The sequence below is a fragment of the Thunnus thynnus genome, chromosome 20 (genome assembly GCF_963924715.1).
Source record: "Thunnus thynnus chromosome 20, fThuThy2.1, whole genome shotgun sequence".
In the NCBI taxonomy this organism is placed as follows: domain Eukaryota; kingdom Metazoa; phylum Chordata; class Actinopteri; order Scombriformes; family Scombridae; genus Thunnus; species Thunnus thynnus.
The window spans coordinates 13,245,503-13,270,264 of record NC_089536.1 but is presented as its reverse complement, the minus strand read 5'-3'; the positions used below and the strand labels follow the sequence as shown (position 1 = coordinate 13,270,264).

Here is a 24,762-nt window from a genome sequence, read left to right as displayed (position 1 = left end):
CAGCACCATGTCGGATGTGACGATGACTTTTGTTTTTAAAAAAAGTGGCGGTTGCATCATGACCACCTCCGTGTGAATCAATAGCTGTAATTTCAACACATTGAAACGCGTAAGTGAGCCGGCTGGCAATTTTATAGATCATTAATCTGCAGTACAAACTAGTAAAACGTTTTTTTTATCTTCCCTCGACGCTAGTTTCAGGGGAGCAAACATCAGCTAAGTGGTCACTACTAGCGTTAAATAAGCTAGCTAGCTAGGTGGCTAGGCTAATGCTTTCTCTGCACTGTTCTAGCGCATTAGGTAACTTACATAACTTGCTAACTACTGTTTTTTTTTCTTCAGAGCATGATGACCTGAAGTTGACATGATTTAAAACTGTTGCAATATCTTTTTGAGCAAACTTGTCGATGTAAAATCTACTTAAATCAAACCTTTTGAGAGGAAACCAGATGGCATTCACCATATTATTGATAGACTGAAGTTCTGTATGAAAATGGTTTATGATTATGGTCTGGTATGCTGTAGTTTTATTTATTACCCTTATATGAAGTTCCACAGAGGCTTTTGGACACATGTAAAAATAAGTAATGAGATGTTAATGGTCTTTTATGTAAGAGCCCATTTGGCTCTTCTGTCACATGGTGACCTTTACTGCCTTTTAATTGACATCTTCCTCTTTCGCAGGATCCTGGTGTTTTCTGCTAAGTTGTAAGCTCCTTCACTTGCACCAGGAGGATCATGCAGCAACAGCAATATGCAGAGGATCGAAACCTTCTGGGCAAGCTGTGTCCTGGGGAGAAGAAGCTGGAGGGGAAGACCTTTTACCTGGACAACGTGAAGAAACGTCCAACAGCCCTGCTTTTGGAGGTCATATCTCTTTTAGGAGGGGTAAGTGTGTGTGTGTGAAGATAAAGGCATGTGGATCATATGACGTTTACTACTGCGTGTGTTGTATTTGGTCCAGGAAATAACATTTCAAATACAAAATATTATGCTAGAATTTGACTTAAGTGTCAAATTGTTTTCCCTACTTACCCTCCAAGACATTTTTCCATTAATGAGTGCCAGGGAAAATTTTCTTGAAGAATATTACATGTTAAATGTAATGCAAAGGCATTATTTTGTTACTATTTGCTTAAGTTTTTAAAAATGAACCAAAAGGCATGCAGTACATAACACTGACTAGAAATAAACAGTGCTTATCTTATTCACTGTATTTTATCTGCTGTAGTAAATTATTTAATTCATTTTTCAACAAAAAATATATGTTACCATTGATGAAGTGTCTGTACATTGTGTGTGATCATTTCAGCTGACAATATCCCATATAACACTGTGTTACTGTGGTAAATGAAAGATTGATGTTGTCCAGCAGAAACTGATGAGCGCTTAATGTTTTTTCTTTCTTCTGAAGAGGGTTGAAAGTTTTCTGCACAAGGATGTGAGCTTTCTTGTGACTGGAAGCCAAGAGGGCCTGAAAGAGCAGAGGCAAGCAGAGACAAAGGGGAGTGAAGAAGCTCAGCATCCTATTAAGCAGCGAGAGAGCGTCCTCAGCAAAGACAAACAGCGACCAGGAACTCCTAGACCAGTGGTACTGAGCATCACTCGCATATTTCTAAAACCGTTTACAGCCATCTTTTTAAGCTTACAGCGGAGGAGTTTTGCTACTCTAGAAATGAGATGGAATATCATTATAACCAAAGTAGTCAACTAATCAATTAGTGGATCAACAGGTGAATTAATCTTTTTAAGTAATTTCCAAGCAAAAAACCCAAACCTTTCCTAATTTGAGCTTCTCAGTTTTGAGGGTTTGATGTTTTTCTTTGTCTTATGTGATGTTAAACAAAAACGAACAAAACAAGTGTCTTGAAGGGCTTTAGGAAATTGGAATGAGAATTTTTTACCTTTTGCTGACATTTTATAGATCTAACTATTTACCGATTATCAAGAAATTAATTGCCAGAATTATGGATAATAAAATATAATAATATGTTGCAACCATAAACCAATTAATTGATAATTGGCAAAAATAAATATCATTGTGCTCTTAAAATGCTGTAGTCTAGTACCAATCTTGGTCATTTTGCCAGACATGTGATTATTACAACAAATTTGTATGGTCTGTGTATATATTTATTCCTAATTCATGTATCTGGACACCATACAAATCAGTGGAGCAATGTTGAAATGCATGAATGGAACTTTATAATATGTATATATATTTTTAAAGCATCAATTAATGCCTCAAGCAAACTTATTTGAACAGAATACCAGTGGATGTTACTATAAAATATAAGCTCAAATGAAAGCTGTGTTCATGCTGTATTTGTCTCTACAGGCTTGTGGCAGCCGGGGGAAGGCCCTGCTTGAAAAAGCCATTCGCAACAATGTAAGTCATTGCAGCCAAAATATGGCTTATCTTTATCTTGCAGGCTTTAAGTTTTAGTTTGTGAGTAATGGTGATAATATACTGACACAGTCTGTTATCTTGACTTGATTCTGATGGATGTGTCTTGTAGGAGCGACTGCAGGGGAGCAGTGTTTTGGCCAATGCACGGTCATGGGGAGTGAAGATTTTGTTTGTGGATGGTATCCTTTTGACTCGCTGAGTGGTGATCACAGAAGAATTAATTTCACATCAACATTATTACATTTGATTTGAAGCAAACTCTTATCTTGCCTGTATGTGTTCATGTGTAGTGCAGTGAACCTCTGCTAACAGCAGATGGCACCATGTGAAAGCTTCGAGTTTCTGTGCACTGGTGATGAAAAATTATGGTTTTGTTGGTAGAACAGTGTTTGAAAAAACCTTGTAATTGTTCCTTAATGTAGCATCAGATGTCATTTTATATCTGAAACAGTTGACTCGAGAAAGCTTTAGGCCAAAACAGAAAAGGCCAGAGGTAAGATGTCTTTTCACTTCATCAGATATCCAAATATAGCAGTTTTTATATCTTAATGGAAAATATAAGTAATTAAACAATTAATGATAAATAGATAATTAATAATAATAATAATAATAATAAATCATGTGTAAAAACACAAATGTTGAAAATAATTATTTGAAGCAGGACTGATAAGATGACCTTTGTTCAGGTTTATGAAGAAATAACAGAAATTTAAATTGCTCTAATGATATAATGCACCACCTTTGTTCTTTAATATTGATGAGTCTTATTTATTTTAACTTTTTTTTTTTTTTTTTTTTATGCAGCGGACTTACGCCAAACAAACAGGTTCTCATGTTGTCAAAGGTTAGTTTATGTATACATGCTGTTAATGTGTTCATTTTGCAACAATATTATCATAAGTGATCTGGCAAATTTTATTATTTTTATATTTTTTAATTATTTTTTATAATTTTTTTTCTGTTGTGCCTCAATTCTCTTTGTCCACAGCTGCAGCATTGAGATCTCCCTATCTTAAAATTGAAGACTTGAGCAGGTGAGTTTCATTCCTCTTTCAGTGCATTTGTGTCTGTCTACTCTGTAGCAGAGGACAGTACACTTCTCCCTCTCATTCAGAAATCCCTCAAAACTTTCTTTGACCTCCCCTTTCCTGTACAAAGACATCCTGATCCTCTGAGGCCAACTCTGTGGGGCTCAGACAGATGGGGAGTTTGTTTAATTGTGACCCCCATGAGGGCTGTAGGAGTGACTGACCACCACAACCATTACACAAAGTCTGTTTTACGGTTGAGGCTCAACCTTCACCTCACTAACCTAACCTTAATTAAGAAAGACAAGCTGGAATTCGACAAGCCAAAGGGAAATTGTGTTTTTAGGCCTGCCGTGTTCATGCAGTAGTTGTTTGGTATCAGATTAAATCCTTTCTTGCAGTTCAGCATAATGACAGTGAAACAAAAATACGCGGCAGTGACCTATCCCGCTGTTTTTGCCCTTCCTGTCCCACTGGGTGCTAGTTCTGGAGGTTTGCATTTCAGCCCAGATGATTTTCTTAATTGAACCTGTTAAGGAGTCCCATCGTGTAATGTGACTAGCCTCCCCCCTCAGTGATGCTGCTCCCCAGGAGCCCAGACCTCAAGCGGATACGATTTCCATTTGATGAGACTCTGCAGGCTTCATTGCCAGTTCTACTCCTGCAGGGGATCACTATGTGCTAACAGGTCTTTTCATTTGCCCTCTCATTTCAGCTAATTGAAGTGCTTTGGCTAATGCATCGACCATTGATATGAGAAACTGAACCCATGACAGCTGAAACAGTTGAATATTGGCTTAGCTGGGGTTGATCTCAGCGGTGTAGTCTCACTTTAAGTTTGACAAAGTGGTTTGAAATATTTACAGTTTAATCATATGATGATGATAATATTTAGATTAGGGCTGCAACTAATGATTATTGTCATTTATTGATTTAATTTGACAATTATTTTCCTGAAGAAAAGCAGCAAATCCTTTATTTCAGAGGTTGAAAACAGAGAATGTTTTCAGTACTTTTGCTTGAAAAATGACTGAAATGATAAATTGATTATAATAATAGTATCGCTGTCAATCTTCAATCTGTATTCAGATGTCCGATGTCCTTTTTCACGTTTGATGTTTTTGCTGCTAAAACAATTTTATCTAATATATATTTCGCATATTGAATTCTGTTGTCTTGTTATATAACCAGGAAATACAAGCCTCTGCACATGCAGTCTATGACCTTCCCCACTCTGTGCTACTCGGGCCGATTCAGTCCCTTTGAAGCTCCTCCTCCTCAGTTTGAAAAATGGAAAGAACAAGGAGAAAATAAAAGCAGGTTTGTTTAACTGAGCCAAAGTCTTTATTTGAATGATAAAGATTATTGGATTATTGAAGTTTGGGTTCAAGTTAATTTCTGTCTGCCACAGAAATAAAAACACTGTATCAGGAAATGTAGAACTTATTAAGAAAATTTGATTAACGCTGTGTAAAAGTATTGTGCGAGATTTACTTATCATAACTATGTTTATTCTTTTTATTAATTAGAGAAAAGAATAAAGTTGTAAGCAGCATTAAGGACAAATCTCAAAGCCCGCTCAGTTGTAACCCTTCACCTTGGCGGCCACGCAAAAAGGACGTGGCTTATTGTGAATGCTGTCATCAACCCTTCTCTAATCTGGAGGAGGTGGGAATCTTTTCAGTTTTTCTTGTTGGCACATAGCATTTTTTTTTGCCTTCATTGTTTATCTTAATTTGATCTTTTGTGTTTTGGTTTGGCTTGCAGCACTTGCAGTCCGATCAGCACCGTACGTTTGTTCTGGATTCATCCAACTACAGTGCGGTGGACCAACTTGTGGCTGAAATGCTTCCGGGATTCAACCCCGATCCATCACAGCAATCAGAGGACTTACTGAACAGGTGAGTTTTGAAAGTCTGCCTTCGTGTAATTTGCTTTTTTATTGGACCACAAAGCTTTTACACTGCACAAAGTCATGTTATGGCGATGAATTACAGCTCGATTTTTAATATTTCCTATGTTGCCTTCCTAGACCACCAACTCCTTTACCCATCCAAGATGAACTGGAGCCTCTCACTGATGCTGAGACGGAGCTTGCTGTTCAGGCCCTGCGGAGACAAGGCTCATCATTTAATGCTCACATCTCCAGCCCTACTAAGGGTCCTCTTTCCTCTGTCCCTGCCAGTCCACCACCAGGAGATCCATGCCCCGTCACAAATCCAGCCACTCCACCTGCTGACATCCAGCCTTCCACTCCTCAGACAGAGTGCCACTTGCCAGACAGCCAGCCTGAAGTCGCTTTAAGTCCGGCCATGCCCATACTGGATGTTGAACCACAAGACCATGGCCCAGCCAGCCAGTCACCTCAACATCTTACCACCTGCCCTAACACCCCATGTCCATCCCCTGACCGTTACTCCCTGCCTCCGGTCCTCAGCCCGCAAGTCCCTGATCCCTACTACGTGATGGATGCACACAGCTCTTACTCAGAACCTCCTATCCTCAGTCCTCAGCATTACACTGCGGAGGAGGATGTGGAAGGACACGCTTGTGAAATGGACACTGAAGAGAGCGTGTCTCTGTCTGTCTCAGCTGTCACAATTCCCTCTGTGGCTGCGACAGATACAATTGGAGTGGAGGGACTACACCAAAATGCTCTTTTAGGATTCAGTGGGTTCTTATGTTCCAGCAGTGGTTTGGAGTGTGCTAAGCTGTCGTTGCGTAGATCTCGTTCCCTCCCTCGGCAGCCAATGACTGCACCAAACCCCAAAAAACGTTGTCGATCGGCCAGCCCTGAGCACAGCCGGAGCAAAAGACGGAGGACTGTGACCTTTGGCTACATTGGTTGTCGGACTGCACAAAAGAATAAATCTGTAAAACCAAAAAATGACATTATGGCGAACAGTGAGAGCTGTTTATTGTTCAACACAGTCTCTTGTCAAATAATACAGCCTTGTTCAAACCCAAAGGTCTCTTCAACAGCCACAACATGCACTGTGGAAAAGTTTTGTTTACAACAACAACCTCAAACCACATTTTGTGTTCCTACTGTACAGAATTTCCCTCGGGTGCCAAATCAAATTGACGTTTTGGGTCGTGGTAGCACCTCTGTTACAGATCGGCCATCATGGCCGCCCTCCTCAAAAGCAAGGAGTTTCAATGCTCCACCTCAAATCCCTGCGGATAAATCTCACAGTGCGTTTTCCAGTCAAGACTCTCAACGTTCACTATCCCACTCTACCTCAGTCTGCATTGAGTCAGCCCTCATCCCAGACTTAGCCACGCTCTCTCCATCATCATCAGACTCTGATTGGGACAGCGAGCTGCTGTCGCGGCTGGGCCCGGCGGCCACTAGACCCCTGTCGCCCACCGAGCAGAGCTGCGAGCTCGACAAGGAACTCCTCCACAGGCCGTGCACGTGGATGCACGACACCAGCTACGAGTCACGTCTGCACACCGTCCTTCAGCCGTCAACCCCAGCGAGCCCAATGTGTGGGGAAGAAATGGAGCCCTCAGCGTTTTCCAGGACTGTGGTACAGATTGTTGAGGTTCAGCACTGATGGGTCTTAATGATTGTTTTAAGGAACTGGAAGAACCACTAACTGGAAGCTGTGTAAAGCTTCTGGTGTATAAATTTGACTTTGCAGCTGCTGCAGCACTTACGCTCATCAAAAGAAGCAAGTGTACACTGAATAAATATAAAAACTTAGTGCAAACTAAAATGTCATATGCAGCTGTTTTCAGAAATGCATATTTTTATTTTTACTTTAATTTTTTTTATTGTAGTAGATTCTACATATGTACATGGATGCTGCATCTTCCCTCAGGCAACACTCTCTGTATGTCATGCTGACTTCAGTCTTTCAGCATGTCCGGGAACACATGGTGGTATTGAGAATTTAATGAGGCTTTTCAGAAAGGGGGCATTACTCAATTACTGTAAGTGCTGCGTCTGGATCAGATCCCACTTGCGCCGGCGCTGATGGTCAAACAGGCGTGGTGTTAGAAGAGTGGAGGACTCGCACTATCTGTGAGGCAGAGAACTCTCACATTAAAGTCAAATAGCTTTTCCTGATCTTGAAGGTGGGCCAAAGGACTTGCTTTGTCAAGGACGGACTGCTGCTTCACAGCGGTGTGCTCCTCCCGTGAGGTTTATTACCTTCACTTGTAATTTTTTTTTAAGTGTTGGGTCACCTTCCGTTACAGACTTATTGCTCATCATGACAGTCAAAACTATGAAATTGATACTTCTGAATATCTTAAATGGACACAACGGATGCAGATTGCAACAAGCAATGAGAAACACAACACATGATTGTCCTAGGAAAATGTGAAGTCAGGTCTTGTACTGTGTTTTGAAATAAATGTTTTTAACCATAAATATTTCATCCCGCCATTTTTGGAGAAAGTTGACGCTCAGTTAAAGCAAGATTGTTGGGTAGATTTTGCCGTTGTCTTAATAAATGCTGACTCTGCTTGTAGGCTAATGGAAAGCCAAACAGGAAGAGGAGGAGGAGCAGTCAAGGACAAGAGCGGGTCGATGTGTCCTGTTTAGCCCATCAGCCTGACATCCAGCTGACACAAAGAATATTTGATATCTTCATGCTTTGATACGTGACCCTTAACTATCCAGATTTGTTGGAATGAAAGGATCCGTTGTATTGGTGCCTCAGACCAAAATAGCAGCTTGTCACCAAAGAAGGGAGAACAATTCTGCATTTCAGAACTTCAGACTTTTTGATAAGTTGTGGACTGTGTAGATTTTGTTGGAAAGGAATATGGGAATTGTGGGGGTGTCATTTCCAACAAGCAACAGAGGGTTCAAATTCATCTAAGATACAAAGCTTGAGATCCCAAATATTCTGGACAAAGTACTTGGCACATTGAGCCACAGACTCCCATTTGACCAGAACTTATATGAGGGGTTGCAGGCTGAGATCACTGTCAGCAGTCAACACTGATCATTATGTTATATATATATATATATATATAAAGACCATATCAGAATAGTTTGTTTTTTACCTTTTTGTGAAACTTGTATATGCAAATAATGTAAAACCACTTTCAGCATATCAGCTATGTTTGTCTTAAATGTACCCTGAAAACCCAGAACCGAGCAGGGTAGCACAAGTAGAGAAGAAATGTGGGTTAAATTGATCAATACATTTTTATCAGGTTTGCTCATATAATTCTAATTACTCAGTACTTTATTAATTCCAAAGGGAAATTAAAGTCTTACCGCAGACACTTGACATAAATCAAAATACATGAGATAGGTAAAAGAAGCAAGTACAATGAAAGGCTAAATTGTATATAATAACTAAATAGGCTAACTCAATTATAAAAAATAAAAATAGAATAGAGACTAGAGATATACCAATAACTATAATACATTATTTGCTGAGTAAATACTGTCCAATGGTTTTAATATGCTATAACAAATTACACTGTGCATTAGTGCAAGTCAGGTGCATGTTTGAGTTGGTCGTTCAGGTGTATCAGGTGTTACCCCTGGGTCCTCGGACCAGAGTTTGGGACCCATCCCGTGCTCATCATAGCGCGTGGGGTGGGGCCGTCACGCACTCATATGCTCCTCGTTTCCTGGTCCACGGTTGCTCCTCGCGCAGTGTGTGAACGTGCTGAGACGTCACTGACACACACACATACACACACACGCCATGCTGCCGGATCCGATCGGAGGAGCCTCGTCGGGATGCTTTTAAGTCGCTAGAGGCGGATAGGAAGGTGAGAAATGCGCGCTGCCTGGGACTCTCATCCACCGCTTGGAGACAGTCCCGGAGTTTATCCAGAGAAACGCGGCTGCGCGCTGCTCTTTAACGGAGATGGAGCCGTTAGACAGACGTACACTTGACAAACCAGCCAGTAAGTCCTCATCCTCGAAGCCTTTTATTTTCTAAAAGCGAAAAACACAGCTGGGAAACACTTCTAATAAAACACAAATCTCAAAAGTTTTCAGGTGCGCTTCAGTCTCGTGCGCCGAGCTGTAATTGGTGCATTACTGCCCCCTAAAGGCCGGACGACGGGAAAGCAACCTGATCTCACAGAAATACGTGAAAGGACCACGACCTGTACGTGGTGGTGGCACGTAAATGTGTTAAAATGACGTGCAGGTGTTACACCGTATTTGGTGACCCATCAGATTTTGTGACCTGCAGTGTTGAAAGAAGTACTCAGATCCTTTACTTAGTCTAAGTAAAAGTAGACTATCAATACCACAATATAAAAATACTTCATTACAGGTAAAAATCATGCATTTAAAATCATACATACGAAAAATATAGAAGTATTACCAGCAGAAAATCGGGCTGTGACTGATTTATTAAAATATGTTTGTACATTGACTCATCAGTATTAATGATGTACTTTCTTAAATTAACTTAAAATATCAGATAGTTTTACTTAAATAAACGACCTGAGTACTTTTTCCAACACTGCAGCTCACAGAGTCTGATGGTTCACCAAATACTGTGAAACACCGGTACCACAGAAACAACGGAAAGTCAATTAGGATCCTTTGTCTTGGTGCAGTCCTGGTTCAACAGCGTCTCGCAATATACTGTGGTTAATGTTGTTGTCTAGTTTAGAAAACTTTATTTAATTGTTATTTTTATTGTCATTTGACTGAATTTATTATAGTGCCTTATTACGATTTTTGAGGTAGGTTTGAAGGAATGTCAGAGCTTCAGCTGTGTCAAATAGATTGTCCCCTTTACTTTACGTTGTCACAAACAAAATTAAATCCCTCTTTCATCATTTCCTCCCTAATAATAATAGATTAAATAATGATGATGATGATTGTGAAGACCACTCCGCCCCCCCATTGGAATGACGAATTTGTAGATATGATGACAATGCTCGTCTGTGGTTAACATGACTCTTTGCTTTATTGTGAATTTGCATAAAATTCAGTCAGGGCTCCAACAACGTTTGTGTTGAATACATTACGTCCCACCAGCACGTAATGCGGTGTTAGAGGTCGTGGACATTTCACGTATTTCTGAGATCAGGTTGCCTACTGGCATTTGGTGTTAATACATCCATGTTGGTTAGAAACCAACCACCTCCACTTCAACAACAACAAACTTGGCCAAGCGACACAAAGATGAAATTTATGCTTTTATAAGAAATGTTTTCAATCATTTTTCGGCTCCACAAGAGACTTCAAGGATGAGGATTAACTGGTCGGTTGGGCAAATGCGCGTCTGGTTAACTGCAGCACCTCCGTTAAAGAGCAGCGCACAGCCGCTTCTCTGATATTTCTATGGCATCGCTCGGCACTGTCTCCTCGGTGCAGTGGATGAAACAGTCCCAAACGGGGCTCAGAGGGACCCTGCTGTTCTGATTGTCTTCACTGTCAACAACAGTCCTGCTGCAGCTCCTGCACGGCTCCTGTTAGTTCATTTACCGGCGCTGCACCGAGGAAATCACTGGGACTATGTGAGCATCATGCTCGCTGTGAGATGCCTGCTGTTCGCTGCAGTGTGTGCACAGGATGTCGTGACAGGTAAGCCTGCCTTCTTGATATGGCTTTTATCTTAAGGTTTACTTTAGATTTTCAAGTAATTGCATCCAGTTAACCTGTGCTCTCATGACAAGGACCATGTTGCATCGGTATCAACAAGCAGCTCACCATTAGCTGTTGAATCCTCAAAGAGCAAGAGGACTGCAGGATTAAGACATGAAGCATCACAGCTTTACATTCAGAGCTCCATTCACTTTCAGCAGTATTTCAGCCTGCCTGTGCAGTGAAACATCTCCTGTGTTTTCTGCAGGTCTGAGGGAATGGGAGAGTCTGAAAGGAAGGCAGACGCCTGCTGAAGAGGTTGTTCAGCCTAAGAGGCTCCTGCAGCAGATCCACTCCCCGGAGGAGCTGCTCCACAGCCACCTGGACACCCGGGTCAAAAACTCCACAGCGGGACTGCAGGTGAGTGTTGCCTGCACCTGTGACTGGTTTTACAGCCATTCTCCAAACCATCAGAGCTGAGCACACATTTAGTATCATTCCCCTTCCCTTGATTTCAGTTTCTTCACACTCTACACATTAATTACTGAGATCAAATTATGGCTTAGATCTTCGCAGTAAAATGTCTTCAATCATGCTTGTTGAAGGTATGACTCACTGCAAAAGTAGATGTTGACTAAGGTCAGAAAGCAGATTTATTCATCCTGTTAAGAATGCTTGGGTTCCTCTTAAAAAGATTCAACTGTCCAACCTCTAACTGTCCGGTGCTTTTAATAGGCATTGGCGTCTCTAGAAATTCTCACATCAGTGACACTAAAAATCAATTTTGCAAGTAAGGTATATATAGATTGTTGAAAGAATGTCAGTTTGCACGTTGATTGAGGCTATTGGTATTCAAATATCGTCCTTCATTTTTAAGGTTAAATATTGTATTTTTGCTTGATTTCTAAAACTTTTGGGAATTGATCCACCTCTACTCTTCACCCACTTCCTGTCAGGACTTGACCTCTCTCCTGAGGTCACGCATCTGTCACTCCTACCCCACCCTGTGATACCATCCTCCCCTGCGTGATGCACAGTTTGCCCGGGCAACAACAGGGCAGGAAAAAAAAATCAGCCCACCTCAACTCTGGCCGCGTGCTGCTTTCCAATCCCTTAGATTATATTTCACACTTCTACCTCTCCTCTCTCGTTACCTTCACTATAAACACTTGCTGTCAGTTAACGGTTGGCCAGTCAGTGGATATCACACAGGTCTGACCTTGAGCTGTTGTCACTATGTTGTCTCATGACCTCTCCTTTATAATGTAGATCTAATGTGTCTCTGTTTATAATGTAGACGTTTGAGAGTACTTTGGGAGTCCTTCTATTAGCTATGAACTAAACATGGGAAAGATATTTTTATGCAAAGGCACAATAATTATCTTCTGTATGTCATTTTGTATGAGGCTTAGCGCAGCCCTCCAGGTTCAGGTATTTGAAAAGTGACTGCATATGGATTAGTAAAGCACCAAATCTCTTGGAGGCAACGTGACAAGCAGTAAAAACAGCACCGACATACTGTATTGTTCCTTTATAAAGCTGATATGGCGAGCGTGTTAGCAAACAGTTGCTTATTTACACATCCAGCCGACATGGTGCAACATCAGCATCCATTTGGAGTTGTATTTCTGGTCACCTGATGTATGTGAGTCCAATGTCCTCTCCTCTTTTACCTCTTAAGCTGCTAAATGCCAATGCTTGTTTGTCGTTTGGTGCTGAACTGGTAGTGTACAGTGGGTTTATCAGTGGTTTTTTTCTGCTGAAAAACAGCTGCCTGCTGCATCTATAAATGAAGCTGAAGAGAGTGGTGAGAATGAACCAAAATAGTGAAGTTGAATGCTGTAAAACCAAAACGATGAGCTGAAAGACTCTAAAATGCTCTACAGAACTGTGATAATTCTCTGTGGGTTCGTCACCATAGGCAACTTTTACGTTACATGAGGACATTTTATATTTTAAGCATAAAAATATTGATTAGTGTAACTTTAAGGCAAATCTATTCCTCAAATATGTTTTTTTAGTTATCTATCAATGTTCCAGTCTTTAAAATGTCAGAAATGACTTTTATCAAAAAAGTACCAGAACCCAAATGATGCTTGCATCGGACCGACTTTAACATTGTATTTTGAATTTATGTTTAAAGATATTTAAGTCATTAATAATTTGTCAAATATGTTAGTTTAGTTTATCCTGCAGGGACAGATGAGCCAGAGTTTGCCTGTTGTCCCTGCCCAGATGTTAGAAAGGCCACCCTAAAACCACACAATAAAAATCTTTTCAGTCAGACCTCTGATGCAGCTTTCTTATCTCTGCTCGCAGGCACCACTGTGGGCTTTTTATTGTACAGTATATGGACCCAGCGGAGGTTTAGATTGATACTAAGTGGTTGCAGAGAGCGCATGGTAATTCTAATGAGACCTGGCCGGTGGGATCCACCATAGAGCTCTGTCATATAATGTGAATGGGACTCACCTTGGAGCAAGGTTAGCCAGCGCTCATGAGCCCCAACACAGAGTTTTATCCAAAAAGCCTCCGGGATGGATGAGACTATCTCGCTTTCACAGAGACGGCAATGGAAGAGGACGTCCCTTATTATCTGAGCCTTTGTTGCTTTGTTCTCTATGCGCACTGTTAAATTATGTTGTATTGAACATCCATCAATCTTCTCCCCTCCTCCACTCTCTCTACATCATATTCTGTCACTTTTTTTCTCACAAGCTCTTATCCACAGTTTCCTGAAAGCATGAAATACTTGATAAATTAGTGAGTCATTTGTTTGAGTCAGAGACTGGGACCAACGCCCTGCAGGAATATGACGTAGAGATGCAGATTTTATTAATCTAAAAGTAAGCATTAGACATGTAAATACCTATTTATGCTTAGTTTCTATTCTTCCCCACTTTATTGGAAGTCTTCATGTCTGTCTGTTTGTCCATCAGTATTGGTGAATCCTTGCAGCATTGCAAACAAAAGCAGCATAAAAATTAATGCATGACCTTGACTTAGAAAAATATAGTTAATAATTGCTGTGGACCAGAAATTCCTTTCCATTGTGTGTATCCTTTAGGAATAACAAACATTTAGTTTGAGGCATTGCTACGTCTTAGCATGTTACCGCTACCAACTGTCTTAGCACGTTACCACTACCAACTGTCTTAATACATTGAAAGGTGTGAAAAGACAGGATATGAGTCATGCCTGTGGACAATGCAAACAAAACGGGTACCCACTCCTAAAAACATTGCTCTATAACATCCAATACCTTGTCCAAAACTCAACTCAACTCACAAATTATTAAATAAAGCCATTGATTTGCAATGATTACATTTATTTACTGCAATCTTGTCCAACTGTGTCCATTTTACCTGTTAACTACCATCAGTGGACTTCTATGGATATACATAATCAACAGGATTAAATTCTTCACAGTTTTTGTCAATCTCAAGTCTCCTTTTTTTTCTTCTCTATGTCCTATGCCTCCTTCTCCCACCTTTCCTGCCTCCATCACTCCCTTAGCCCATCCATCTGGCCCGGAGCAGCTTCTTGGTGAAGGCCTTTGGCACATCTTTCATCCTTGACCTGGAACTCAACCAGTAAGTAAACACATGTCTGCTTGAGCATTCACACATCCACACCGTAGACCTACATGACTACACTTACATGCACACTCTTACTGCCCATCTTTCTTCATCTATATCTCCCACACACCTACTCTATCCTGAGTATTGGCATTATACGGACTGGCTGAAGGTTAAACTGCACTCTTAATGTTTATCTCCCCTCCCCCTCTTCTTACTCAAATCAAATTTTGCTCTAATGGACTGCATGTATGTAATACCTTTCACTGGTTTTCTAAGCACTTAGAATAAATGAATCTGCACACAGTTTGGTTTTACTTATGAATTGGCCATTTGTTGATCTAGTCTTAATGTTTGATGCTGATTAACATTATTCTGTTAAATATCATTCCAAAATAATCAATCATAGCAGCTTTTAATAGTCACACATCGGATCAACACCAAATTTTACAATAATTATTATGCTTCTCTCACTTTTTTCCTCCTCTTCTCTTCAGCAATCTCCTGTCTACAGACTATGTGGAGCGTCACTTTGACGAGGACGGGCAGCCGTCCCAGAATATGGTAAGACTACCATAAACTCTTGATAATTGCTGCCGTCCCTCTTTCTCTCAGAATGTGAGCTAGTTTTCCATCCCAGTCAGTGTAATATAAATTGATTTTGTGCCAGTGCTTACAACAGCACTCAGTGTATCTTTTATGTCGGGAGTGTATTGGAACATGTTTCCATGGATATATCCCCCCTGAGTGAAATTGAACAGAATCAATAACCAATAGCAGCAGGGCTTGTTTATCCTGCCCCTTAAGAAGAAGTTCATAGAAATGGCAAGTGTTTTTCTGTACTACTAGTGTGAGTGGTTACAAAGATATTTGCTTCAACTTTAAAGTAACCAACTGTTTTTTACTGCATTCACTTGTTTCTTCAACCCATCAATCCCACTCTTCATACTGAATCTTTGGAAATGTGTTCAAAATAAAATTCTAGCTGCAGTTGCACATTGACTGAGTTGTTGACATTGTTATTGACCTTTCTGTCATGCATTATAAATGTGTGCAAAATGCCCTACAAAAATCATCTTGCGAGTCTAGTTTGTTTACAAAGTATCAGAGACAGTTCAGGGTGAGGTGTTAGTCAGTGAACACAGCTTGGATTTCAACACCATCTGGGAGACTGTCTCTCTCTGTCTGTATCCTCCTGCTTTATTTTTGTCTCTGTCCCTTTCTCTCGATCTCCTGGTCCTCCTTTGCCTCTCTCTGACTCTCTTTCACTCCCTGTTTCTCTGCCAAAGACCACCTGACCAATCAGTAGAAGGTTGTCATGGTAACCAGCAGTCAGCAGCAGCAGCAGCAGCAGCAGCAGCAGCGTGGGTCTACTTTGTCGTGTCGTGAGGGGAATTCAAATCATGTCCATTCCCAGAACCAACTAAACCAAATCTTACTCCAACCTCCGCCCTGCCCTGAAAATTGGCCTCTGCTAGTTAGATGTTTGGGTAGCAAAGACTTGAGGTATTTCATTATTCTTCAGTGGGACCACTGATACGTTTTTTGCATTATGTCTTGCCATTGAATATCCTGTAATCCCGTTAGTAGAATCTTATAAAATATTCAGTGGACCAGTGTTGTGTCATCTGCAAACATTATTTATATAATGTTGAGATACTATATTGTATTATATTATAAACTATATGTTTGGCAAATCATTAATATAAATAATAAAAAATAGTGGCTCAAGAATGGATCCCTGTGGAACACCATGCAGTAATTAAACTTTGTGACAACTGCAATCAATTATACTAATAGATTGTTCTGTTAGAGGTACAATATAATTACTTTAACTATAAAGACACCCTTTTATGAAAACCCTATTTATGCAATCCACTCAATATAGTGTCTTGTGCACTGTACAAAGACACAAAACATGCACAAAACGTGCACAAAACATTTAAAAGATAAAGGAATATGGTAGAAATAAATTTCAAGTGCTGAGTTTTGCTTCATCAGATGAAGCAAAGCCATGTAGGCGAATTAATGGAGTATGGAACCATCCTTGGATTTTTTTGTAGTATTTTAGATAGATATAAATAACTATTTATTAGTGTACTTACATTTTTCACATGGCAAAATGCTCACTGATTGACCAGATGTTACACATTTAAAACCATTTACTGTGTACCATGAATTAGTTTTCAGGTGTCAGTTAAAATTATACATTTGTACTGTATATCAAAAAGTGTTAGATGATCTAAATATATGTAAATGCACACCCACAAGCAAATGTACAGATACATGTTCAAACACCTACACATTCATCTGTGGAGAATTATACAATACACAAACACAAATTGCTGTTAGGGACATCCTGCATGCAGCAGGACTAAGAGCCTGATGTATGCAGCCCCCGTACTCGTCACCACCATTTCAGTCCTGATTTATTTAGTTTTATTGACATGCCAATAAATTCTCCTGCTTTTGTGTGTCAGTTTTTTTTATTGGTCCCTGTGGATCTATGCTATTCCATTGAACTGGTGCCTGGCTTGTTTGGATTGAATCTCAATGACACAGAGGAATTAAATTAGAGATGAGGTTTGGCTGGAATTGATAGGAGCAGTTTTATATATAGTATTTGACATTGTCCTGCTGAATGCTCCTTGATGTCTGACAAAAACAGAGGATTTTTTTATTTTCTGCAATTTGCAAAATCTGTTTTGAGTGCTCTGTGAGCTTGGGCACTGAGCACACATATTGTATCGGTTGAAAACATAAGATGTCAGCACGGAAAAAATCACATTTTTAATACCTGACACTCTGATTGCTACTCCAGCACTCCTGCTCAGTATTGATGATACGAATTACAGACTAATGCACTGATAGACAGTGTATTTCACCCATTATTATTACAGTATTTAAATGATAATCTTAGTATTTGGGCATTGATCATGAAGTAGCTTCTGTCAAACACACAGAGGGAGACAGGGAGAAAGCGAAGTTGAAATGTTTTTTTTAATAGTTTTACTATTTAATTATTTAGTCTGTCATTGACTGTATATAAAAAATGATCTTATCCACTGAAGACTTTTAATACTCTTAACTGATGCTCTTGTTCGATCTTACCCTCTTTTCTCTTTACATAAGCTCTTATTCTTTCTCTCTCTGAGTTTTTTCTCAGTCCTCTCAGCTCTGCACTCAACAATGCTGAGTCAAAGTCCAGACATGAAGTAAAATCCAGCTTTTCTAATTCAGTTAGAGTTGATAATGTCAAATTTAATCCTCTTGTCTCTGCAGGACATAGCTGTTTATTTGCTTCCATTTGTCTGCATTAGCAATTTTATATTTTATCCATATAGTCATTTCTAATTTAGTGTCCTGCCTACCTGTTCCTGTCCTTGCAGTGCTGATATTTCATGATTGACCCATGATTTGGGTTGTTTATTTATGTGTGTGCATATGTACATTATTTCAAGCACATGCATCTCCTCTGAAAAGCGCACTCAGTCCGTCACAATCAGTATGTGTCTGCTGTGTCAGGCAATTTGATTTCCTCCATTTAGCCTTGTAATCCTACCTTTTATTTATTTATTATCTTGCCCCGTGCTAAGTGCTGTGGGTCTTATGATTCACTATGAAGGATGAAAGTCCTTTTCCTCCTCAACAGATGAACTGACGCTGAATATGAATAAGCTGTATGAAAATGCCAGGACTTAACCTGACTAAGTGGTTATTATTTTGAGAACTGCTAATGTTGTTCCATTACTTCCAATTAATTATACTTTATTTATTCACCACCTATCCATTAATCTGCTTATTATTAGCCACTATTAGGTTGACATTTTAGGCAAAAATTCACAACAACTACTGAATTGATTGCCATGAAATTTGGTGCAGATTTTCATGTTCCCTTCAGGATGAATTTTAATGAATTTGGTGATCCATCTGACTATTTCGTCTAACATCATCATCAGGTCAAAATTTAAATTTGTCCAATACTTTGGTCGATAACTAAATATGTGTAAAATTAATGACATTCCCATCAGTCTCGGCCATACTCTGTTTTTTGCTAATAATCAAACATTAGCATGCTAACATGCTACTGACGTTAGCATTTAGCTCAAAGCACTAAGAAAAGTTTCACTCAGTGGCTAGCTCGATGTAGACTCCTAGTTTTGTTTTTATTTCAACTGAAGTTATTTATTTGATCATTTGTATTTAGTTTTTTGTACATCTAATGAATATTTTTATGGAGACATTGCTTGTATCTCCGACATCCTGAAGTTCTTCAATCAGCAGAATTGTGATGACTGCCCAACTACGATTGCAGTAGAGGAGGTTGATGTACTGATTTTGATGTAGGAAGATTTTCAAATTTCTATCAATATGTGCATTCCCAATTAGCGGTAGCTCACTGTATATCTGGGCCTTGTGCATATAAATATGACATCTTCCAAAAATCATGCAGACATTCATTTTGATCAGTCTTTAAGAGGCCTCAGCCTAAAATAATCAGTGGAACTGATGCTAAAGCAGTTATGTCCTTTTATAATTTAACAGCATCTACAATGTAATAGATCAGCAACAGACAAAATGCATTAACCCCCCCCCCCCACAAATTTGATCAAAAGCAAACAAGCAGTGTATGCCCTTTGGATCCAATTGTTTTTGCTTTATCCAAAGCTTCCCCATGCACGATTTCACCAGGTGAGGGATAAATGCCTGATTTTAGCCTTGTCTCTGGGCTGAGTGTGACACCAACGTGAGGCCAGATGAGGATGCTGTGGTTGACAGACAACCAGGTCAGCTATTGATTTCCCATTAACAGGATCCTGGCTGACTGCGTGTGAGGCTAGACCCAGTAGGATTTAGTTTGCCTTGAAGTAGATCACTGCTGAAATGGCAGATATATCCCTACTGTGAAGCAGGCACAGCCGCTGATTTTATATCCAGTGATTAAACTAATTAATACACAGAAGTAGCTTACTGTGTTCTTTGTAATTTTTTTTTCTGTGAGTTCATACTTCATTTGACAGTATTGCAGAGAGATCAGGTTTGAGTTGCAGGTCGGAGTAAAGGTTGATCAAGCATAACAGCAGCTCCTCGATGCCTCTTTTCTTTTTGGGCTATCAGCCGTGCCAGACAACAGCAGTCTCAGGTGGCAGACATGACTTATGGGAGTTCATTACGAACACCTGAAACTGACCCCTCCCACTCACACACGCACACATGCATACATACACTCCTTAGTTCAAAGGAGCCACAAGCATAATGACTGTAATCTCCATCCGCAGCGATCTTTGATTACCAAAAATCCTCTCCTCAGTTGAACTCTGTCTGGCTTTCACTTTATTTTCACCTCAACAATCTTTGTTTGCACAGCTAAACAAATGCACTAGTGGCATGATTGACACTGGTGTGTCTCCTCTCCAATTGACGTAATCTGATCATGCCTGTACTCCGAGAGGCAGCGTGGAAACAATATTCAAAACATGATCATCCAGTTGGAGCCTTTTAGGGGATTATGAATAATCAGCGGAAGGCATCTGGAGAAGGGGTGTACAGGTGACACCAGCAGGTCTGCCAAACTGAACCTATCAGCTGCTGCTGTGTGCTTAATATTTATATAGTAGATACTTCAAAAATGTTGGGCAAAAAGGCACAACATGCTTCTACTGTATGTGTATAAAGTTACATTTTTACATGTTGGGTGATATGCTTAGCTTGTGGAAACACTTGTATAATGTCTTCTGTGGATTTTGGTGGAGTTTTCTAAAATCTGTGAAAATTACTCAAGTGTCACTTCATTAACTTTGCTGGGGTATGGACTACAATTTTTGGAAAGCTTGCATCACAAACTGAGATTGTACAGTTTGAAAGATGTGGGTTTTACCAGGCAGAGACAGTCAAGTTCCATTGTGAGTAAAAGTTCAGGATATCTTGGCCTCTGCTTTCAAGCTTGAGCTAGAGACAGACATGTCTCAAAAAGTACAGATTTTTATAAATTCTAAATTTTTATAAGACATCCATGGTCCCCAGAGGATGAATCCTACTGACTTTAGTAATCCCCTGATTTTTCCTCTTGCGCCACAGTAAGGTTCACATTTGTGGTTTTGAGTGAAATGTGTCTACAAATATTGTTGCTGTGAAAATTTGGTACAGGCATTCATGTTCTCATAGGATGAATTTAATAATGTACCCTTTAACTTTCATCTAGCACCATCATCAGGTTCAAATTTCAAGATTTCATATCATTTCACATTACTGTAGACTCTTATTATGATCTCTTTCTCAAGTGCCCCAATTTTATGGAAGTGCATGAATCGCTGGACAGCTCTTTTAAGATATCTGATATTGATATTAGTATTTGTGCATCCCTTACCATGAATACAGGTAAGACAATCAGTATATGAACATGTACTTCTCTCACAGACAGCTGACTATTAGTTGTTTTGTAAAGTAAAAAAGCTTCACTTACAGGTTATTGTCCATTCACAACCACAAACTTTATGCTGAATCCATCCATGTAACTATATTTGATTATTTTTATTTTGTTTTCTCCTAATTCTAATCCTATAACATCCTATGTACTGCCAAGTTGGTGTATCTGAATGGTTCCTTGGAAAAGCCACCTCTTCAGTAACAACTTACAGCTGCTGTAACTTTGAGATGGGTTATTATCCCACTCTGATAGTCTCTGATTTTGTGCTGCAGAAAACTGGAATTGTTATTGAGCTTTCATGCTGACAATGTCAAGGTCCACACATGCACAAAGCTTACTTTCTTAAAGAATGTGTTGTCTGAAAGAAAAATATGAATTTATAGCAGCCTAATCTTCATATTGTACATGTTTACATAGTTACTTTACATTGTAAACAGACTCCGTTGCTAACTTGACCTCTGTCCTTCCTGTACTTTAACTGATCTGGACATCACTCCCTCTCTGTCTCTCTCTCTCACACACACACTCCCTCTCTCTAGGCACAGAGCCTTTCTTTGGTGAAACTCAACTCAGCTGTAGCCACCGTAGGTGTAGGTTGCTGCAGGCACTGTAGGTGTAGGTTTTCCCGGAATCCGAGTCATACTGTAGTCACTGATATCCTTCGGTTGACTCATCCGGTCGGCTGTAGGCCCCAAGCTGACAGAATATACCTGCCATGTGTATATTGGGGGCAGGAGATCAGCAACAGTGAGGGCATCACAGTGGGTGTGGGTTTCATTTTGTAAAAATTTGATGTGAACATGCGACTGGATGATGGAGGGTTCAGTGTCTTTCTGTAATCTATTATTCGATTCCAGGGAGGAGAGCACTGCTACTACCATGGACGAGTGCGGGGGCGGCCTGGCTCCTTGGTCGCTCTATCCACCTGCCACGGCCTGCAGTGAGTTGACCACTTTGACTAAATGTTGTCACTTCACCTGAAATGTAGACTCAGTCAGGATACATTCACTGTTTTATGTGAATCAAATGTTCAAAGAAGTGCTCTAAACTTAATAAAGCTTATGGTACTAAAATGTGACCAAAACACAGTATATTTCCTAAAAAGGCTCATTTACACATATAAAATGATAAAATTTAAGATAAAAGATTACAGCAAGAGTTTATAATGATAAAGCCTTGGGGAAAAAATCATACTACATTTAAAAAATATTTACTGGAAGAGCCCAAATTTAAAAGAGGGGAAAAAAGATGGATTATTTGGGTTTACTTGATAAATATACACTACACCTAACATACATAATAATTAGAATTCAAGCTATTGTTCACAAAGATTTGTGTTTCTGTGGACATGTAAACACACAACAGACTAATAGGAGGTGGCTATCAAAGATTTTTAGCTAAGCTAGCTGAAGGCTCCAGGGATGGCAAATGTTGGATCTGTTGTTTGGTCTGACAGTCCAACACCTAAAAACTCATTCTTTCCAAACTCCTCCAAAACCCTCCGTACCTGTCATCCTGCCCACCATCCTGTCTTTCACCTCCAACAACACAGGCACATTAATATTTTCACTTATACACACTGCTGTGTTTCATTTTTCCAGGGGGATGTTTTCTGACGGGAACTTCTCCTATGGGATTGAACCCGTTGGCAGTGGAGAGGTGAGTCAGGATTTCATGAGGACGACAGACTCAGCAGGGTCTAGTTCAGTTAAACACACATCTTATTTAGCAGCAACACTGAGATCATGTGAAAAAGATCTCAAAATCGGGCATCAGTCTTTCAAACCCATCGAAATACAGTTGAAATCTTTACAAAGCAGCTGCCCACAGGGTAAATGCTAGATTGGATGGGCCAGAGGGACAAACTCTCGCAAATGTGGTTAGGGTTAAGGGTTAAGGGTTATGGTTAGGGTTAGGTAAAGGTTAGGTTTAGGGTTAAGGTTAAGAATGATATTATGGTTAAGGTTAGGGTGAGGTTAAAGTTAAGGTTAGCATATAAATCTTGCAAGAGTTTTGCATATCATCCCTCCGGCCCATCCAATCTAGAACAAACCCGCCCACAGTCTCACTTTCTCTCTCTGTCTCCACATCTCTCTGCGACTTTCCGTCAGTCCAGACAGTGTTACTCTATCTCCGAGTTGCTGTATGGAAAGTATTGAGTTGATACACAATCCACCCTGAGTGAAACACGTCTCCTGTCTCATCTCTGTGAGAGACATAATCTGACTGAGACAGAGGGGAAGGAGAGGAGGGAGAAATAAAAAAAAAAACAGGCAAATGTAAAAAATGTAACAAGCTTTTTAGATCTTTAAAACATATTCAGATTTTATTACAGAACGTGTCTGGCATTGTGGAAGTAATAGACGTACAGCAGAGTGACAGAAAGGAGTGGGAAGAAAGTGTTTAGAGTGGAAGAGGCTGAGCTTTTTTTTTCCATTAAGGCCCACATGAATCGAAATAGAGCTCAATTACATAGACTGGAGAGATGGATCAATAGCCTCCCAGCTCATCTTCAAACTCCCTCACTCTTGTTCTCTCTTCAGCTCTATATCTCTGATGGGTCATTTTCATAAAGTATTTATTCCCAGCTCAAGTGTACAACCGTGTCCAGTAGTGTTATTGCCATTATGACAGCCTAGTGATTGATTAATTATGCATCAGAGCACTTTCCTCCCGTTGATCCGTCTCTACCTTAGAGGACACGGTAGCACTTTCTCTACACAGAAAAGCTTTTAGGTTCAGGATGAGTTAGGCAGTCATTTCAAGGCTTGTATGATTTTAAAAGCACTTATGTGACATTCACTGTTAATAAATCTAAGATAAAAATTTTTGATTTGTCAAGATCTACGTATTTGTGCTCTTTCATAGGAACATTCCTTATTCCTAGACTATTAAACAATTTAAATTTTTCTATGGACCCTTGATAGTAATTTTTCTTCCATTAAAAATGACTACAGAAGAAATGCAAATGGGATTTTGCTGCATTAATGCTTAAAACTGAAAACATTTGATGACAATCATGTAATTTGTTGTTGAGTGTTTGACCACCGGTTGTTGAAGAATAATCTTTTTGTTTTAACCTAGCAGAAAAGACGAACAGAAAATGATTTTTTGTGTGATTTAAAAGCATGTTGTTATTGTTTTTTTGGTTTTTTTTGAGAGGAAGTCATAATTCCTGAGCCACATTTGGTGTTAATAAATCTGAGGTTAAAATTCGTAATTTGTTCAGCTCAGACAAGAGATCCAAACATCATTTTTCAAGGCTAAACTCATTAATCTCACACATGCACTAATGTCCTTCCGTTCCCCTTTTTTGTCTGTGTCTCTCTCTGTGTTCATTATGTTTTGACTCCCACCAGGAGCAGAATGACCACATTGTGTATCGTCTGCCTGACATTGACTTCTTCCCACGTTCCTGTCCAGGTAGGAAACTTTGCAGTCCTCTGAGACTCTTTCACAGTTACCTTCCTCTGAAACTCTCTGAACTCTCTGAACTGAACAGGAAATTATTTCAGTCCCCCCTGATACTGATAAAGCTTTGATGGGTACAAACTCTTTGTCTAATCACCTTCTAATTTCTAAATCATAATGACACAAAACCTGCTGTATAAATCCATCTATAATACAAATTGGACACATTTTTTTTCTCAAGCATCACTTGTCTGATTAAATGGTGATTTGAACGTGAGGCTGGCAGGCTTATTGATCAGCCCAAAGATTGCCTGCCATTATTTGGTTTGAGACAACATGTTCAACCTTGTCCTTGACATTGGATGACCTAAAATAATATACAC

The 24,762-nt window shown here is 39.8% G+C and overlaps 2 protein-coding genes across 5 annotated transcripts in view; both read left to right on the top strand.

Moving 5' to 3' along the window:
• Positions 1-7,819, top strand: dbf4b (DBF4B-CDC7 kinase regulatory subunit). Its single transcript, XM_067575895.1, has 12 exons — positions 1-109; positions 685-888; positions 1,415-1,591; positions 2,339-2,389; positions 2,520-2,589; positions 2,839-2,903; positions 3,215-3,254; positions 3,399-3,444; positions 4,630-4,758; positions 4,968-5,106; positions 5,206-5,339; positions 5,471-7,819. Exons 2-12 carry the CDS (start codon positions 739-741, stop codon positions 6,996-6,998), a joined length of 2,529 nt encoding a protein of 842 aa, XP_067431996.1. The 5' UTR covers positions 1-109; positions 685-738; the 3' UTR covers positions 6,999-7,819.
• A 1,210-nt stretch (positions 7,820-9,029) lies between these two features.
• adam11 (ADAM metallopeptidase domain 11) overlaps positions 9,030-24,762 on the top strand; it is a 29,247-nt gene continuing 13,514 nt past the window's right edge. For 3 of the 4 annotated variants that reach the window (XM_067576068.1, XM_067576071.1, XM_067576070.1), the window contains exons 1-8: positions 9,030-9,183; positions 10,824-10,963; positions 11,232-11,383; positions 14,480-14,556; positions 15,039-15,105; positions 21,826-21,908; positions 22,570-22,627; positions 24,328-24,391. In XM_067576068.1, coding sequence (XP_067432169.1) covers positions 10,906-10,963; positions 11,232-11,383; positions 14,480-14,556; positions 15,039-15,105; positions 21,826-21,908; positions 22,570-22,627; positions 24,328-24,391 — 559 coding nt within the window. In that variant the 5' untranslated portion in view covers positions 9,030-9,183; positions 10,824-10,905. Of the gene's footprint in view, positions 9,184-10,275; positions 10,964-11,231; positions 11,384-14,479; positions 14,557-15,038; positions 15,106-21,825; positions 21,909-22,569; positions 22,628-24,327; positions 24,392-24,762 lie in introns of those variants that run through there. The other variant, XM_067576069.1, reaches the window with a different exon arrangement.

Bases quoted from the DNA above. Each gene is read 5' to 3' on its own strand.
- dbf4b (XM_067575895.1), top strand. From the start codon at position 739: ATGCAGCAACAGCAATATGCAGAGGATCGAAACCTTCTGGGCAAGCTG. The intron at 3,445-4,629 runs GTGAGTTTCATT...TTATATAACCAG, and splicing joins AAAATTGAAGACTTGAGCAG to GAAATACAAGCCTCTGCACA. The intron at 5,340-5,470 runs GTGAGTTTTGAA...TTGCCTTCCTAG, and splicing joins TCAGAGGACTTACTGAACAG to ACCACCAACTCCTTTACCCA.